At 44.7% G+C, this 18,199-nt stretch overlaps 1 protein-coding gene, 1 long non-coding RNA gene and 1 pseudogene across 3 annotated transcripts in view; 1 reads left to right on the forward strand and 2 right to left on the reverse strand.

The window, feature by feature from the left end:
* Positions 1–18,199, forward strand: part of LOC140214012 (uncharacterized) — a 185,075-nt gene that overhangs the window by 53,479 nt on the left and 113,397 nt on the right. The gene's annotated exons all lie outside the window — the stretch shown is intronic.
* LOC129386916 (uncharacterized) lies at positions 612–9,522 on the reverse strand (annotated as a pseudogene).
* LOC129386917 (vitellogenin-6-like) overlaps positions 13,765–18,199 on the reverse strand; it is a 53,582-nt gene continuing 49,147 nt past the window's right edge. Inside the window, exons 23-25 of the mRNA XM_055075323.2 lie at positions 17,082–17,239; positions 15,688–15,927; positions 13,765–14,250 (exon numbers count right to left, since the gene is read on the reverse strand). Of these exons, the coding sequence (XP_054931298.1) occupies positions 14,086–14,250; positions 15,688–15,927; positions 17,082–17,239 (563 nt within the window). The 3' untranslated portion in view covers positions 13,765–14,085. The remainder of the gene's footprint in view (positions 14,251–15,687; positions 15,928–17,081; positions 17,240–18,199) is intronic.

Consider the following 18,199-nt stretch of genomic DNA (forward strand, 5'->3'; position numbering starts at 1 on the left):
GGAACTCTTCTTATTCTAGAAGTCTGTAAGCGTTCTTTTACATTGCAACTTAATGTGGAGCCATCACACTTATTCCACACTTGCAGCTGCTTATCGCTCTCTAGGAATTAACAAACACAACCTAAAGCACGCTCCTGAAGATACGTAAACTGCGTGCATATAAAAACGCGTGCATATTTTTCATACACATGATCATGCTCTGTGAGTTACATAATTTTGTCATATTTATTATATTTTTGTTACGCTTTGTTTCTTACTAGGTGAACTCTGTTAGCATACTTTTGTTCTGTACTGCACCCTATTGTTTTTCGCGGCTGCTACTTTGTAATCAATTTTGTTTATACTGCCCTCCCCGCTCCTACGTAATGCCCTCAACTGAAGGCATTTAAGGGTACTGTGATTAAATAAAAAATAAAATGCAGTCATCGCAGAGGCAAGGAGAGATACTTCGTAGCAGAGTATTCCAAGTTAACGATGCGGGCGTAATTACTGGTTACATAGTCGAAAGTTAACCATATTGCAATACACTTCTGTAAAGGGTGCACCGCCACAAGCAGAGACATGCTGAGGTAAAGCCACTCTGCGCCACAGTATTGGGAAATAGGGCGAGTTCACTTGGACTCAGCTGGGCACGCGCGAGGTAATATTGTCTGGAAGGCGGCTTCTTTCTGTGTTGCGGATAAAAAGTGAAAATTAATCGTAGAATAGGTAAAAAACAACGGTACGGACTTTATTAACGGCCATATCGTCGAAAATTGGTCTCATTGCATCACTGACAGCACTATCGCCGGGACCAGGCTTTGGCGTCAGCTCGGCTGAATGACGTCCTGTCGTAGAAGAACTGCAGCTTGTGGTTGAAGAGGTCGTGGTTGAAAGAGTACCGCAACTCGGCGGCCACCTTTCGCTCCTTGGTGTCACCTTTGAAGTTGACGTCGAGTTTCAGGACGTGGGTGGACTGCAACTCGCTACCTTCGCCGACTTGGTCATGGACGTTGAAGTGGCTTTGCCGTTCGTCACCTGGGTCCAAGAACTTGTACGATATGTCGATGTCCAGCTAAACGAGGGGTTCAAAAGATTTGCCATTACATAGCGTATATCGTGTCTGAACTGGACATGTCAGCAAGCATATGCCGATAAAGCGGAAGTAGCTGTCGCTAAAATTATTGTTTTATTTTTCTTTATCTCTTTCATTGCTACTTTATTCAAGGATGACTAACAAAATATGCCTGAAAATTATTGTTGTCTAATGGCTTCAAATTACGTGGCAGGGGGAACGCATCATTGCCAAAGAAAAATAATGAAGAAAATGCACCTTAACCAGCACCTACATATAGGTATCGCAAGAACGTTAAAGCATTTTGTACAGGACAAGACAATATAATTAACCAAAGCTAAATGGCTAACTGCTTTTAGCAACCGCTAAATGGCATTTAATCAACAGCCCAGACAATCGTTGAAAACATGAATCGAGGTCATATGTCGTATTCACTGGAATTTTTATAAATATTGAAATGAGGTACATTTCTTTCTATCATAAGCTTTTTCCGTAACTTACAAAGCGCAGCCAAATCTTCTAAAGTTATACGAGTAGAAAAGTGGCGCCATGGCCTCCGAGATCAAGTGTCGCGTGCTGATTATCGATCTCGGAGGCTTTTGTGGCGCTGTGACAACTTGCGCCCGCGACGAAAAGAGGGCACCACATTGCTACTAGCAATACGATGCCCAACCAGGCCAAGGTGACTCAAGCAGGTTAGGTGACTATTCGTCACCGCCCCTTTTCAAAGGGGATGCCAATAAATTATCATAATCATCTGGAAAGGAGTAATGATGCCAGTCCTAATGTTCGCAAATTCAGTTCTGGGCAATAAATCAGAAATATTGTCTGGGCTGAAGATTAACCAGATGGTGCTGGGCCAACTGACTTAGGCGGTCCACGGTAAAACTGCAAGTGATCATGGCAGCGCAAGGTGACACTAGTTGGACTTCTTTTGAAGTTAGAGAAGCGCAGAACAAGATTAATTTTGAGGAAAGTCTAAGAAATATGGATGAAAAGTAATGGCCGGCTAAAGTGCACAAATATTTGTGCCTTAAGAGTGTGTACACGGACTGGAGGAAGAGGTCGAGAAAGTGGGCAACGAAGTACAGCATAATTAAAATTGTAAATAGACGAACATGATTCATAAGAAAAGGAAAGCCAGAGAAAAATAGACGGTAAACTGGATCCACAGGATGGAAAAAAGAATTTGGCAAAACCAATCTCACGATGACTGTCGATGTTAATGACTTAGCATTGAATCACTATATATAGTGATTCTATATATTCTATCACTATATATAGTGATATAGTGAATCACTATATAGTGATCGCCACCCCCGAAACTAGCTTGAGGCATGTTCTGCAGTGGGGCTCCTCTTTGGCGCTTCCCTAAGAACACACGGTGCCATCTAGCGTCACCGCCGCGAAGTCTCCACATGGCCTCCGCATGACCTCCGAAATGTGTGGCGCTCCGGTGCGTGCGAGCACTGAGAAACGCGTCATGTGGGCTCCCCTCTCATCCTTCTTTCTGGACACGCTGCGCCATCTAGTAGCGCTGACGGGAAGACCGCGCGTGGCCTCCAAGATGAGAAGCGTGGAGGGGCGGTGCCTGTGAGCTCTGAGAATCATTCCCTCGCGTGTCGCACACCGTGTGGCACACAATCAGTGACCCTAGTTAGCAAGTGGTTCATTGAAGAGAGGTTCGTGCCCAGTGCAGTTGTCCGCAGTCCAAATTCCGCAGTCTCCTAACCACCACCATAGTCATAACAAAAACCACGGTGGTCGTCTGCAGGTGCTTTAAGCTCTGGATTATGGCGTTCTTGTGAGCAATGAAAAGGTGTACTCAACTCTGCCTTTATTTAATGACTTCGGATCTTTAAGAATGAAAGAAAAAATAAATGAAACTTTCACGAGGTTTTGCGTGAAACGGCACTGGACGCACTGAAGTGTACGGCTACCAGCGCCACGTTCCTTAATCTGTGCAAATATAGTAAGCTTGTCAACTCGTCATTCTGGCATAGCGCCAGAATGACAACTCACGCGAAATCTCACGTGAATAATCGTATATCCGAAAGGTATCTCTCGACAAACCCCCCCCCCCCCCCCCCCAACCAGATGTGTTCAGTCAATTTGAGTGAGCGGCGCCGCATGAACATGACAACAAAGAGTGCATGTAGGAATAGTACGAATAATCATTATACCTGCAATACATGATACATTCAGAGGGAATATTCTGGAAATTGCGCCTCAACTTCTTTACCTATTGCTGTCCAATTAACAATTCTCGTCTCCTATATGCAGTTACTACATCTACTTGAGATATACAGAAACGCAAACGGTAAAATTCAAAAGGATGGGTATAAGATAAAAAAGATCATAAAAAGCTAAACTTGCATACATGAAAGCAAACAATCGTTTGCTAATGGTTGGTCAGATTATGCCCAAATAACTATGAAAACGCTCACTCCACATTCTTAATAATAATAAAAGAACTGAACCAGCTGTAGCCTCTTCTTTGACGTCTTTCACTCTAATTCTCACACATCCGATGCCACCTCTTCGATTCTGGCATGTTTTCTTAACTCACTTCTTTGGTGGCATTTTCGGCAGCGGCAACGGCGTAGATTTTGATGTCAAGTGGCTGCCAGTGAGGGTTAATGGCCATGTAGTAGAAGAGCTCGCGGTAAGACATTTCGTGGTAGACCTCTCGCACAAATTGGTGCAGGCCCTTGCTGGTCCCGTGGCCCTTGACGTTCAGACCGACACCAAAGGTGTCGTCGAAGTAGTGGCGGTCGAACTGCGCAAGACGCCAAATAAATGTTCTCAGAAAACGGAACACCTGTGTGGGAAACCTGTTTTTACAACATTTCAGGTTGCTGTAAATCAAAAGAAAAGAAAAGGTGTTAGTAACGGCTGGAAACCTAGATTTAACACAGCTGGCGACCTTAAATACGGTGCCTAAATGGAAGACCGAGATCATCTGAACTGGAGCGTTTAGAGGATAAGAATGGCGGTCGTGGTATCTTCCTCCACCTCACTTGCATATACATCAAAGCTTCGATGACATTTGATAACATTCGATAACCACGATCAAACATTGCTTTGAGAGACAGCGATCGAGCTCTGTGGACCAGGATGGTGCGATCCTAATTAAAAGAATTCCATATAGTGAGTCCACCTTGGTCAGCTCTTCAGGTTGGTAGAGAGACCTCATCCAATTGCTTAACTCAGTCTGGCCTTGTGTGGAGTCTGAGTTGTCGTTGTAGCCCATGGCGAACGTGAAGGGGTGGGAGCTGTGGTCAATGACGTTCCAGGGCAAATGCAGTGGACGGCGCAGGCTCAGCTTGCCCTCGAGCGGTGCCAGAGTCGCCTCCAAGTCCAGCGGCCAAGAGACGACGGTCCTAGCAGCATGGCCCGTTCCGAGAGCCAGCTTCGTGAACTCTGGCGCGAAGCCGAGCATCTGGCACGACGAGACGTCGTATCTGTTCGAGAGGCGGGATAATTCAAACGAAACGAGAAGCGATGATCAGCGCCGGTGACCGAAACGAGGTCGAACGAGCTTCGTTTAACGTGTTGTTTTTATTTTTAATATTAATTTTATGTAGTACATACCGCAGACCCTTCGGTCCAAGGAGAGGGCCTATAGAATGCATACGAACAATAGTGAATAAATCAGGAACAAGCAACTACAAATTTACGCAATTTTTGGTCACACTGCGTCTGTAAACCGTCGTTCCAGTCATATATTGTTCGGGGAAAAAAAGGAAATTGAAGCATATCAGTTCAAGCATAGTAGGGTGTTAGTAAGTCCGGATGATGCTGTCATGCGTGCCGTATTATTGCAGGCGTTATGCAAGTCGACTGTTTCATTCCAAGCTTGCTGTTGAGAAGGAGGGAAAGAAAATCGAGACTGAGTTGCTTTCGGCGTCATTGTGGAGTAGGTACAGAATTTTGTATCATAATTTTAGAGGGAGAGTTTAGTATTGTGAACTTATGAAATATAAACCTAACTGCCTTTCTTTGTATTTTTTCAAGGTGCATGATATTTGACTTTGTGTAAGGATCCCATGATATGCATGCCTACTCTAGCTTTGGTGTAAATAATAAAAAAGATTGCTGGCTATCTCTTAATGAAAAGTAGATGTACGCATGAAATGGCTACCGGCAAAGCAGATTTGTTAGAGATGATGCTAGCCACAATCTTAAAATGGGTGTAGTGCATGTTCGCAACGGTACACCCTACCGCACCACATCGCACCCCGTCATACTGCGCAATGGACCATATGGACGCAATAGTTTCCTGTCACAGGCAGAAACTCATTGCAAATCTCGTCTCGGTCAAATAGCCATCCGCGGTGCGCCGGACGCGCCGCACACCTCACGGACCACTGGCGTTTAAAAGAGCACAGCTGACTAACTGTGCGAGGAAACTGTGCGAACGGTCTCAGCGCCAAAAGATGAGAGTCAAGTGCCCCGTACCTGCATTTCAAACGTCGCCCCCCCCACCCCTCCCCCCTCCATTGGAAATTACAAACAAAACTTCAGCGCACTAGAAGTTACAGTTTGAGTGACATTGTGAACAAACATATAGAAGAACTCGGAAGAAATATTTTTGTAACTTGTTTGAGAAGTAACTAGCGTATGTAATGCGGTCTTGACTGGGGGCTTGCCCGGATGATCTCGTTTTGTTCTCTAAACTTGCCCGGATATTCAGGTATGAGTGCCCGGATAACAGCTCTGGCTTTTGGCTCAAGGTCACTTGAAGGTCGCCGTCGACGAGAGCTAAAAGAATTGCATGCCACTCGGAGGGGCACTGTTCAGTTTATGCCTTAGGGAACAGAGTCTGCGGAAAGCAGTAGAGAAATATTGTTATTGTGCGTGTTCCTCGACAATCTGTAAGTCAAAGCAACACCTAAATATTTGTAGTTGTTAGTCTCATGCAGTGCTGAAGAATCTAGTATGTAAGAAAACGTTAGTGGGTATTTTTACGGGTAACACGAAGAAATACAGATTTCTCAGTGTTAATAAACGTACCTCATCCATTATACCCCATCAACAAGTTATTTAAATTCCTTTCGAGGACAATCTGATCATTCTGACAAGTTATATCTCTGTACAAAATACAATCATCGGTAAACAATGCAATTTGCACACCAGGAGTTATGATTTTAACGATGCCCTTTATACTCGTATATACTAGGAACAGCAAAGGCCCCAAGACACTACCTTGCGGCATCCCTGACGTGCTGTAAGAGTGACCGAGCTATGTTCATTAATTGTAACATATTGGGTGCGTTTCGTCAGGTAAGTGATAACCCAGTTTATGAAAATGTGAGGTATTGCAATAATTCTAAGCATGAAAATTAATTTGTCGTTCGGAACCTTGTCGAAGTGTTTGGTGACATGTAAAAAAATATTACATCGATTTGGCCATCATTCTTGAGAAATAAAACAAACGAGTGAATCACTAATACCAGTTGTGTTACCGTCGAATAACCCTTCCTGATGCCGTGCTGAAACTCCGTGAGCACATTGTTTACAGCCAAGAATTCCTTCATATATTTGGCCACAACGTTGATCCAAGAGTGTGCAGCATTGTGATGTCAGAGAAATGGGACGATAATTTTGTAATCTTAATCGATCCTGCTTTCTTTGAACATTGGAAGAACTCGGGCCACCCTCCAGTCATCCGGCAGTTGTTACGTAACAAATTCGGATTTTTGCCGAAGTTTTCATCCGCAATATCGCACCTCTTCGGCAACTGCGCAGATCATGAGACTGCTTCACGAGGCTGACCGTGCAGCGCAAAAGCCGCTCGGCGCCTATTCTCATACTTTATGGGACTTAGCGCGTCACGAGTAATCAAGGGAATCAAGTAACACCTCTTACGACGCTCAGTAATTTGAATGTCTGAAAGCCTGTCATAATGTCTGTTGCCAACAATGAAGCTAAGCCTTTCTGAAAGGAAAATCTGCCAACGGGGGCGGTCATGTCCAGTAATATGTGTTCGCAAATGTACACCACACAGCTGCACATATATTGTTATTGCATAAAACTAGCTAGCATGAATGGTCGCCTTTTTCAGCGCGTTGCAGTATTTGGTTTGCTTCTCTAATTTCTGTACCAATTCGTAGTCAAGCCTCCAATAAGGTTTCTTACAGGCAGGATAATCAAGCAAGAAGGCACAACTTGCACCTACATTAGGTGCACAGCGCCATGAAAATACGGATTAATCTTTCAAACAAAAATAAAACGAATGTCCGGAAATTCGCGAACGTCACTTGGATGTATTTGCTACCTAGCTTGGCAACCTTGGTCATGCCCACAAACGCAACGCATTCCTCCCCCACCACAACACGGTCTGCGGGGGCTGGGACAGAATCTGCAACCTCGGGTTCTGTAGCACAAGCACTTACAGGTAGTGTTGCTTGATGGCCAAGTGGAGCTCTGTGTTGTCACCACGGCTGAGGTCCATCTTCTCTCGTTTCGCGTAGATAAACTCAACCTGCTTGAAGTCGGAGAAGACTGGCACGCCCAACTCGCTGGGCATCAGCAGCGTTATGTCTTTAGTCAAGTAAAAGTGCTTCTTGCGGATATCCTCGCCAAGCAACTCCCGAACGGCCGCCTCGGGTTTCCCTGAGAAAATGTATAGTGTGGCAGGACACGAAAAACGTCAGTACTGCGTTGTATTTAAGGGTGTACGAATAGTAATTCATGGGGCCGAATCGAAGACGAATAGGATATTGCCAAAAGGAATCGAATCGAATATTGAACACTTTTCGAATAGCTTTTGAATAACATAAACTGCCGGTTTCACCATCGATAAAGAACGATCTTCACGTCCTAGCATAATCAGAGCGTTAGCTAGTTTTTGTTGCCACATTGAACGTTATGAAGCGTTGTTCAATGACAGCAAAATTGGAGCATTAGGAACAAATAAGCGGATTATTAGCCTACTCGGTACTTACTGGTGGGTCGTCGAATGATAGAGATTTCGCCGGTAAAGTCTGGCTTCCAGAGCAAAATGTGCTCCACTACAAAACTTGTCATGTTTTCTGTGTTAGTATGCTAGCCGGAATGAAATTTATCAAATTTTTACTCCAGATTTATGCATGACCGTGCACAGTTGGCGCTTCGAAATATTCGAAAACCATATGAAAACAAAATATTCGTATTCGCAGATATTAACTATTGGATTTGAACAGCGAATCAAATTGGCCAATATTTGATACGTTACTCGAAAGTTTCGTTCATGTGCACAATTCTAAATGTTGGACCGAACAGACAGCCCCGGGAAAAAAGCTATTTTGTTGCACGAGTACGGTATTTCCTGAATTACACCTTGCGCACCGTGCGCGTAGAAATGTGGAATTTGCGCGCTCTGCAGGCTAGGTGCAGATGCGGATCATAAACTAGATATTGTTTTATAAAACCGCGCATTGTAGCCTACCCGGCCAGGCGCTAATACCACTGTCCCAAGTATTGTCCAGCGACATACGGACACAACTTGCTCGTTGTCGCTGAAGTTGCTAGATTGACTGGTATTAGTTACAGTGATGATTTTAACGAATATCGCTCGTGCGCATTGTCCCTACAGCTGAAATCACGTGGCTAACAATTAGTCCTGATAACACTTGCGAGTAGCTGTCCTTAAAACTGCCATCGCAGGCACTACGTACAGCTCAATATTATACTTGTTTCGCTTCGCAGGCGATAAGACTGGATCCTTGCTCGTGAGGACAATCTAGTTCTCGCCGTCTACAGTCCGCCTACATTCGAACTGTAACTGCGAAAATTTACAACACTCAGAAATATGTTTACTGTTTACTAAAGTAATTAGCAGCCTTATTGGATCCGTTGGAGAACAAATATCCCTCCCAGGAATCTTAATCAGCTGTCACCTGCCAGAGCCGCGTTCCTCTGCCTGTGTTGCGAAATTTCTAATCTCATGCGGCGATCTAACTCTCGACCATCCTCGAGTGCTGCGCTGCGACAGCTGTATAAGTGTAGTGAAGCTTCGATTGCGTATGTGTGGCCATAGCTTCTCGCCTAACAGAATTTTAGAATTGTGTGAGCGTTCTAGTGTTACCGCCTCCCCCCAACAGTTTACGCGCTTTACACGTAGCAACTTGCAGACTGCGGCGCAGGCACTATAGGCAACGCTTTCATGGACGGTAGGGCGGTAGGGCCAAAATGCTCGTTCGATGTAAAGGAAATATAACGGTGCGTGTTTTAAGCTCTGCGCTGTCGTTATGGACTTTAGATTTAAAGGTTCAGATAGTGTTAAGCTGTTTGTCAATGTTAATATTTCAGAACCGGAAAGAATATTTCAGTCAAACGAAATTTCTTTAGGAAACAAAGAAACCTTTTGCAAGGTAACATATTCACGAATGGTGCTGTTCAGGCCGTTGCGACTGAACAAGTTCAGCTTAGGCCGTCGTTAGTGTTTGTTACTTACTGAACAGGCTGATTGTTAGGTCACCCATATCGCTATAATTAGCTAATATACCAACAAATTGGCCTTAGCGCCCATTGGGACACATTACAACTTCGTAGTTTAAGCTCCCTAACTTCCTCCTGCAATGCCGCCAAGGTCTTCTCGTCGACGCTAAAACTGTCGACTGTCTTTCCAAAGACGGATAGGCTCAGTCGTGCGTACACCGGGTGGTGCTCTCGGTGGGCGATGTGCAGCTGCGCGTTGCAGATTTGACTTGAAGTACGGCATAAACAGGGGAAAGAAGTGAGGAAGGACGAAGAGATGGCAATGTTGGGAGCCAACGTGCTTCAGACTACTGCATTTGCTTTTAAGAGAAGCAAATAGCGTTATCAAGCACTTGCATCAACATATGTAACATCTACAGAAAGGAATTTATGAAGAACGTGCACAATTAAACGCGTTTCACAAGCTTATTGACTAATTTTGTGTATACGTGCGCCAGCTGATCAGGGAGGCTTGCGCCGCAACGTACGCTGTTTTTTTTATGGTCTAATGCAGATCACTGGCGCAAACTAAATATGCCAAACACACATTTACTCCTTCGAGCAATATGAAAGGCTACCCAAAAATTGCATTCAGGACGCTGTAGTGGCTAAACACACATTCCAAGCACAAGAGTGCTCAATGCCACTGCAACGTTAGATGGAGAGATATACCTGCTGCACGCTAGAATGTAACGCACTCCCCGTGCAAAGATCGGGCGCGAACGAGCCGGTGGTTCAGCAGAAAGTCATGCATATCTGGCACTTGTATTTATGCAACAGTTAGTCTTTGGCTCTAGTACTGTACGGGTCTTTTAATAATGTATCTGTTAACTGTATGCTTGCACGACAACCGCGTTCGCGGAATTAATAAACAGTTGCTACAATTAGTTCCCAAGATATTTATGAAAAACATTGGCATTCCCGAGAATGGCTTCCTTTACTGCATACAAAAAGGCTATCCGGTAAAATATTAAGTGGTAACGCAATGCATTTCATTGTCACTTTGTGGACCGATATTATGAAACTTGTGCAACTCTTGCGGTACCTAAAAATGTCAGCAACAATTGTGTAACTGGCTACTCCATAAACAATAAATTATTCAACGATTACAGAATGGAGACATGCATGAGGGAGACACGAGAGCATGCCGTTGAGCACTAATTGTCAACATAATTGCGTTGCAGTTCATTTTTTAGCCAATGACAACAGCGCACTTTCTTACGCTCAGAAGCGCCGGTAATGCGCCTACAAAGAAAAAAAAAGGCTACCTTGATCTCTGCACGCTAGAAGTTGGAAAACATGGCCGTTAAATGTTCAGAAAAGGAAAAAAATAATGAATTTTACGCTTTTCTACTTCCTGAAAGCATGAAATTTTCAGCTGTCACGACAAACGTAGCCTTGTTGTAACAACACCTAGACGTCCATATTACGACATAAATGCGACACTAGATGACTCTCCGGAAATTTCCAAGGACACAAATTTCTGTCACGACGAGACTCTAAACATAAAACAAGGTAAAACTCCGCCGCATCGCGACAGAACTGGCCTTATTGCAGCGAGACCTCTGTCTTACGATATAAACTGCTGCCTCTATGAGACGCTCAACTTTGTTGCAACGACAACCCGCCGTGGTTGCTCAGTGGCTATGGTGTTGGGCTGCTGAGCACGAGGTCGCGGGATCGAATCCCGGCCACGGCGGCTGCATTTCGATGGGGGCGAAATGCGAAAACACCCGTGTACTTAGATTTAGGTGCACGGTAAAGAACCCCAGGCGGTCGAAATTTCCGGAGTCCTCCACTACGGCGTGCCTCATAATCAGAAAGTGGTTTTGGCACGTTAAACCCAATAATTTTTTTGTTGCAACGACAGGAAGACAGGTCGCACTGCAAAAATTGCCGTCTGTTGGTAGGTGAATATAATGGCCTCTGTTTTCTGAATTTGCTGCGAGTAACACCCCCCCCCCCCCCCCTTCCTCTTTACTGCATCTAGTATGTGTGTCGTTAGTCGCTTTCGTGGGCCGTTCCCCAAGGCAGTGCAGTTTTGTAATGTGGTCCGAGCCCGAAGTTAGTGCTGTCTAAATGTTTGGGCCGTTCGCATGGGTATTGTGCAGTCTAAAAAAAGGAGTGGGGATCTCAAAGATAGTAGAAATAAATTAGATAAAAAAAGCAGTGATTTCTTTCTAATTTTGACACAGACGGGTTCTTCTTCGAACGTGCGCTCTAAAGCTATCGCGTTAAAACATCTAGGAGCCATGGTCGCTATCCTATCTTTATTTTGACGAGGCTGCGCGACGCGCCCATGCACAAAACAGACGATTCAACACCGCCTCGGTGGAGGCGGCGGTGGTTTCTTTCGTTCTTTCATGGTTTATGCGACAGATGGCTGGATTAGCGGCAAATACAATAGACAGCTTTAGTATAGCGTAAAGCAGCAAACGCAAAGAGTTAGCGTTGCGTGCACCACACTGCGCATGCGCTCTACGTAAACGGTGCTGGAGCTCTTACGTGCGTGCGCTATTTTCGAGATTTAGCGGTGAACGCTAACGCACGCAAGGGGAGCCTTACGTGCGGCAACATGGCGGAGCCAGTCGAACTGAGAGCTGCCCGCTTCAAATCTGTCGAGCCCCCGTCGGCCTGCACTGTCCGGCTCATTCGTTCCCCACTAATGCTCGTGTTTGCTTTAGATGTGTGTGATGATGCTTCGACAGCGGAGTACAGGTGACAAATGGGCGTTGCTTACGCTATACGCTCTCGATTAGCAGTGCAGTAGGCTTAACGAGAAGGTTTGCTTATGTTTACTCATGTTTGCTGTATCCGCCTGGAGATGGCGCCCAAGTGTATTTCGCTCATTCGCTTGGTGTAAAGCCGCATGTCAAGCCGATGCATGTCACGTTTTCCGCGGCAAAAGAAAGTAGTGTGGTCGGTGCTGTGGTCAAAATGCGTGTGCGCTTAACTAACGACAACGACATGAACCTCCTGAAGGAGGTTTTCGCCTTGAACCCATTCGGACGGACGTCAAGATGGGCGCCTGTTGCAAAAAAAAGTGGAAAGAAGTGAGAAATTCGTTTTCTGGAAGCGAAATTGCTGGCGAAACGTCCCCTCCGGAATAGCCTCGATGTTGAGCAGGCCGCTTTTTGAGGACGCGAACAACCTGCGCGGTCACTCTCGTTCCCGAAGCATGAGGGCGTCTATGTCATCCCAACTTAAAACGGACAGATAATATGGATTCCACAGAACACCCGATCGCGACATGCTAAGAATAATTGGTGTGTTTCGCGACTCTCGACAAAACAACACTGAAACCAAACACCTACATGCGTAATTAACGCAGGAACTGTGACTTTGGATAAGCTTGACTTAGGGACACACTTGCGGATTCGGCATTGAATCAGCTCGAAATATCGTGTGGATTTGGCTTTCCAGCGCTTCGTGTTTTTAAATCTAGATGGCGCTGTATATGTTTGCGTTAACGTTAGCGCTTTTCTCCGTTCCGCTATTCTAAAACACTACCTTGTGCCACGCAGTGCAGCCTTTCTTTGCGTTAGCGTTGCGTCGCACGCTAACGCTAACGTAAGCGTTTTACGCTATACTAAAACTGTCTAATGACGCGGTAGCCTTTGCGTGTCACTACGTTACAGTTTTAGATTTCGAAGGACCGAAAAATTTCTTTCTCGATTATACGAACTTTCCGATTTAACGAAATAAATTGAGCGTGGTCGTCACTTTGTTAAATAGAGTTTCAGCTGTAATTTATTTGCACTCGACAGAAATTATTATTGCAAATTATTGCAACTGCTCGAGAGAAACAGCTTTGCTGGAAATGGGGTTGTGCTTCTGCCAGGTTGTACAAGTCTATTACCTTTTGTATTTCATTGAGTGACTGACTGGTTGATTAGTTGATCTGTTCAGTTCTTTCCTTTATTTATTAAGTAATGATAGCCTTTATTTAAAGTAATGGCCTGTATTTAAGAGGCGAGGAAGTTAATCTGTCAAAGGGAGGTCGCCGGCCTGCTTAATATTTTTTATTTCATTATTGATTCATGAAACTACCAACGCTTAGCATAATTCGAACATTGTGGTTGATGGTAGTGTCAGTCGCTCTCATTGAAGCTGCTCTTTCTGTCAGTATTTCCTCATTATGTAAGTCCGATAAATAAAATGTGGACGTTCGGCTAACCTTTGACGCCGCGTTGATGGGATGTGTTGACCAGATTTAACTTCGCTTTTAAACATAAACACCTAATTGGTCAGTTTATCACATTTTTCTTTATTTGAATTCTTTTGTCATATACACGGAAGATGAAGAACTTGTGCTTTGTGCTATTGGCTTATATTGGCTTTTTTAAAGCAATTGATAAAAAGATATGAAGAGCTTGCAGTTTTGTGAAAGATTAAAATTTGAGATCTTTCTGCGATTGGGGGGGGGGGGGGGGGTAGCGATCAGGGAAAGCTAGACGCCGTCACTTCTTTCCAGTCTGGCTACCCTCTTTTTAATCGTAACAGTTTGCCAAAAATATGTTCGTTGTAATGATGTGATGGTCGATAAGAGAGTCCACTGCCAAGGACAGCTAGTGTGCAGGTGGGTGGCAGTCCGCGCTGGGCACAACGTAGCTCCTGGCGAACTCGAGCGTGTTGCTGTACAGGTGGCCGTCGGGTCCGGACAGCTCGTGGTTCTTGTCCAGGTTGTAGTTACCGCACAGGCCGCACAGCTTTCCACGGTAGAATGGTGCAGCCTGAAAGATAATGACGTTGGGTAACCGTCACCCAACGAGTATGGTGATTCACAAATGTGCGATCAAAGTTGAAGTAAAGCAGACTACATAGAACCAAGTTATATCGACGAAGACGTGCAGAATGGTCCGGGGCTATGACCCTAATTTACATGCAATTTCCCACATGCTCCTCCGAGAACAACGTCCAATATCCACAAGATGTATCTTCTGTAAATTTCGCCCACGATTCGATTACTGATGTGAGCGGGCAGCGTACGATCGGGGGCAGGCGGGAACAGTAAGTTCCCGCATACACACCGCACCGCGGTTACTCATGGATATGGAGTTCTGTTTCTTAGCACGAGGTTGCGATTTCGCATCCCTGCAACGGCGGTGACATTCCGATCAGTTGTTAATTCAAAAAATGTTCACGCAGCGCGTTTCTGGTTCTCGTTCATTAACCCCAGGTGCATGCTTATCAAAATTAGCCCCCAAGTACCCACGTCTATGTGGCGTGTCACAACTGCCGTGTTCCTTTGCTGCGTAAGATCCCATCGATCAATGCGAGGTGCTTTTTGGTGTCCAATTCGTGACGGAATTGTCCTCATGTTCGTAAAGTCTTAGAAGATCACAAGCTTTCTATTAAAAATGCTCCTTAACAAGCTTTGTAGTTAGCTATGGTATGGTCCTAAACACCGGGCATACTGACCTATAGTGAGAACAGTATGCGCCATCCATTTGTTCGGCTCGTCCATAGCCGATCTCGATATACAGTTTGTGTATAAGAATTGGCAGTTCCTTCCGCGCAGCAAGTTTAAAGACGTGGTAACAGCGGAGACGTGGTCGCAGCCGAGACGAGGTCAGTCAGGTCGACGATGATGTGTATATGTCAAGTGTACCGTAAATGGTCACATGACCTGATTCAAGAATACAAAGCAATCTTTGGTGGCAACAACCCGATTGCAGCACGGATACCGAGGATTCAATAGTAAACCACACAACCCCTAGACCACATCATTGAGGATGCATATGCCGAAAATACTGTATTATTATGGGAAACGATGTATTGGTAGCAATGTAGATGCACATTATACTTTACAGCGATTTATATGCAGACAAGGACCACATTTTGGAGCGAAGCGTGAGAAGAATACTTCCGCAACACTAAGAAAGCCGAAGACCAGAGAAATGGGAATGACAAAATTGAAAGAATAAGTTGTAGCTTTTGCGTAGACTGCCGTTTCAATTGCGCCTTTCAATGTACAAAGTTAGAAACATAGAAATGAAAAATAGTTGGCAAGCGATGATTCTTGAGCATCAGCTTAGCTTTCACATTTAGCACTCGCAGTAATGGTAGTTTTTTTTCGTGTGAGTTCTACTCATTGCACAACTAAATCTGAGTCCCTTCTAAAATTCTGCTGTCCCCGTTCTTAGGACAAATGCGATGGCTGTACTAACCTCGACCGCGAGCAAGTTTCCGTCGAATCCCACATGGAGGCCGTAAGGCTCGGAGTCCAGCTTGTACCATTTTGTGGCCTCCTTCTTGATCCTGAACAGCTCAGCGTCATGAGAGGTGTGGCTGTAGGGTTGCTCTGGCGTGATGTCTACTTTGGTGCCGTCTACGCGCACCGCCAGACCGGATTGATCACCCAATGGCAAGATCTCAATCATGGTCGTGTGGATGAACACCTTCAGTGCCTGCGTTCGATTGCAGAAAGAGAGATGAGATTCGATTTATTGCACTTGGGAAGATATAGAGGATATGCCTTAAATAATCTGTTGACGATAGTATTCTGATGTCTTAATAATAATGCCGGTCATGAACACTATAGCTTGATGGTTTAAAAGAGAGATGCCCATGGTTGCAATAGATTCAGAAAGTTGCCAATTGCTCGGTCGTTTCTGAGCAGCCAATAAACCATAAGTACCTTAATATTTGACGCCTAACGCCATGCTTTGAACTGAAAATTATTCGTAAGTGCCTAAAAGATCTACAATGGCCACAAAGAAGAAAATGTACCTTAAATATGTGAGCGTTTCAGTGCTTACACAATAGTACCATTCCAATAACTGGCCAGGAAGCCAGGATGATATCAAATTAAAAGAAGCAGCCAAGCACGCATACACGCAGGCCTTAATCATGCACACTAATAACTCCGGTAGTAACAACTTTGCGAACTGATAGTTGAGGCAACCGCATCTCCTGCCTTTATCTTAAGTGGTTGCCTTTAGCGTCCATTGCAAATCACATGCATTTACAAGAGGACACATGTTGCAAAAGACCATTAAGCATACTCTCAGGACACTGTGTGGATTAATTGTTAATGGCGTCCAAAGTTTCCTTCAATGTATGCTGCTCCACCATGAGACGTCATTCTGAAGTATACTTCACTGTAAAGCTGCGTGAAGACTCGTCGATGCTTATCATTCTATAATAGGCCAGGCTCGCAGGCAGGGATATTGGCCGATATAAGGCAACAGTATGAGGCAACGTCATCATAGTGATCAACAGTAGCTGAACAAAAGAAGTCTCTGCCACTTATCCACAAGTTGACTCGTTTTCGTCTTTTCCCCTGACGAACACTAGTCCCATAAAGAAACGTTGGCTCCAGGTTTAGGCTTCCCGTGTCTGTCTACTGTTGACAACTTTATATCTCCACTTTTCTGTGAACCCTTCAGCATGTTTAGACTTCATTGTCAAAGGCACACACATGACGTGAATGGATTGTGCATTCAGTAATATATGATATTCAGTGCGGAACCTTACTTCGACAGATGATTATAAACAACCAGCCGACGCGACGAATGAAGTTTGCTTTCGTTTAGGTTGACCGCTTGGGACGAATCCTCACCTTGCTGAGAGAAGGGTTGTTCGTGGCACGGACCAGGACCAGGAATCTCTTGTTAGGCGAACAGTCGCGGGCGACCACTTTGTAGCAGTCCGTCTCCGGCAGTTGGACCACGGCGCCGTCAAAAGTGCGCACGCTCAGATACTGCAGGTCACAGTACTCTGTAGTCGGAAAAAGTTTGACGGTCTTGTGAGATATATAAGTATTGAGGCAAGTACAACAGGGTAATACGAATTAAATGAACACGGTGAATGCCTATGCACTGCACGCAAGAAGAGTAAGCATATTTGACTGTTTTGGCACTTGCGCCCTGTTCGCCGGCTTGAACAACAATATTTGTTCAATAATTTTTGAACAGTTGCCTAGCACTCGCGATATTGGGTTCCCAGAAAAGGCAAGTCGGTAGATATTCTCATTTTCGTGCCTGCATGAAATGTTACATAAGTGCCTCTGCAACTTAGTGACGTCACACTCTGCAGTACACTTGCAACGCAGGCAAGAAATCTATGCAGAAAGATAAAAGTGTATTATGCTAATCTTTAGACAAGTGATGCCCAAGCGTTCTCGTGTAGAATCGAAACTAGGAATAGAGGAACACAAAGTGAATGAACACTGCATGTTTGTGCCCAAACAAAAACTGCATGCAAGAAGAATAGATACAAAATAATTGTCGCGAGAGAGTAGATGCAGATGTTGGCGCTTCTTTGATGCTTTCCGCTTTGATTAGCAGTATCAGCCAACTGAGTTTTGAAAACTTGGCCAGCAGAGGTAATATTGCGTTCTCAGAAAATTGAAACTGGTAGATATTGCTGACTGCCTTGTTCTGCTTGAAATGTTGCAGAAGTGTCGCCGAAACTTCGTGACGCCGCACTGTTTCCTATTTATGCTGAACGAAAATAGCGTTTTTAATACATGTCTGCAAACAACACAAGTTAGTGAGGTGGAAACGTCTTTGTGTTTTCTCTAGCACGGTGATCTGAATACACTGGGCTACATTTGGTGTATGATACGCCAACTATGCCTACTTGAAGGTCTGCGACAGAAATCCAGGACATGTTGCCATGTTTTCCTTATATACTTTTCACAGCCTGGTATCGATATCATTTTCATCACTTTTGGCA

Source organism: Dermacentor andersoni, chromosome 11 (assembly GCF_023375885.2).
Source record: "Dermacentor andersoni chromosome 11, qqDerAnde1_hic_scaffold, whole genome shotgun sequence".
Lineage (NCBI taxonomy): Eukaryota > Metazoa > Arthropoda > Arachnida > Ixodida > Ixodidae > Dermacentor > Dermacentor andersoni.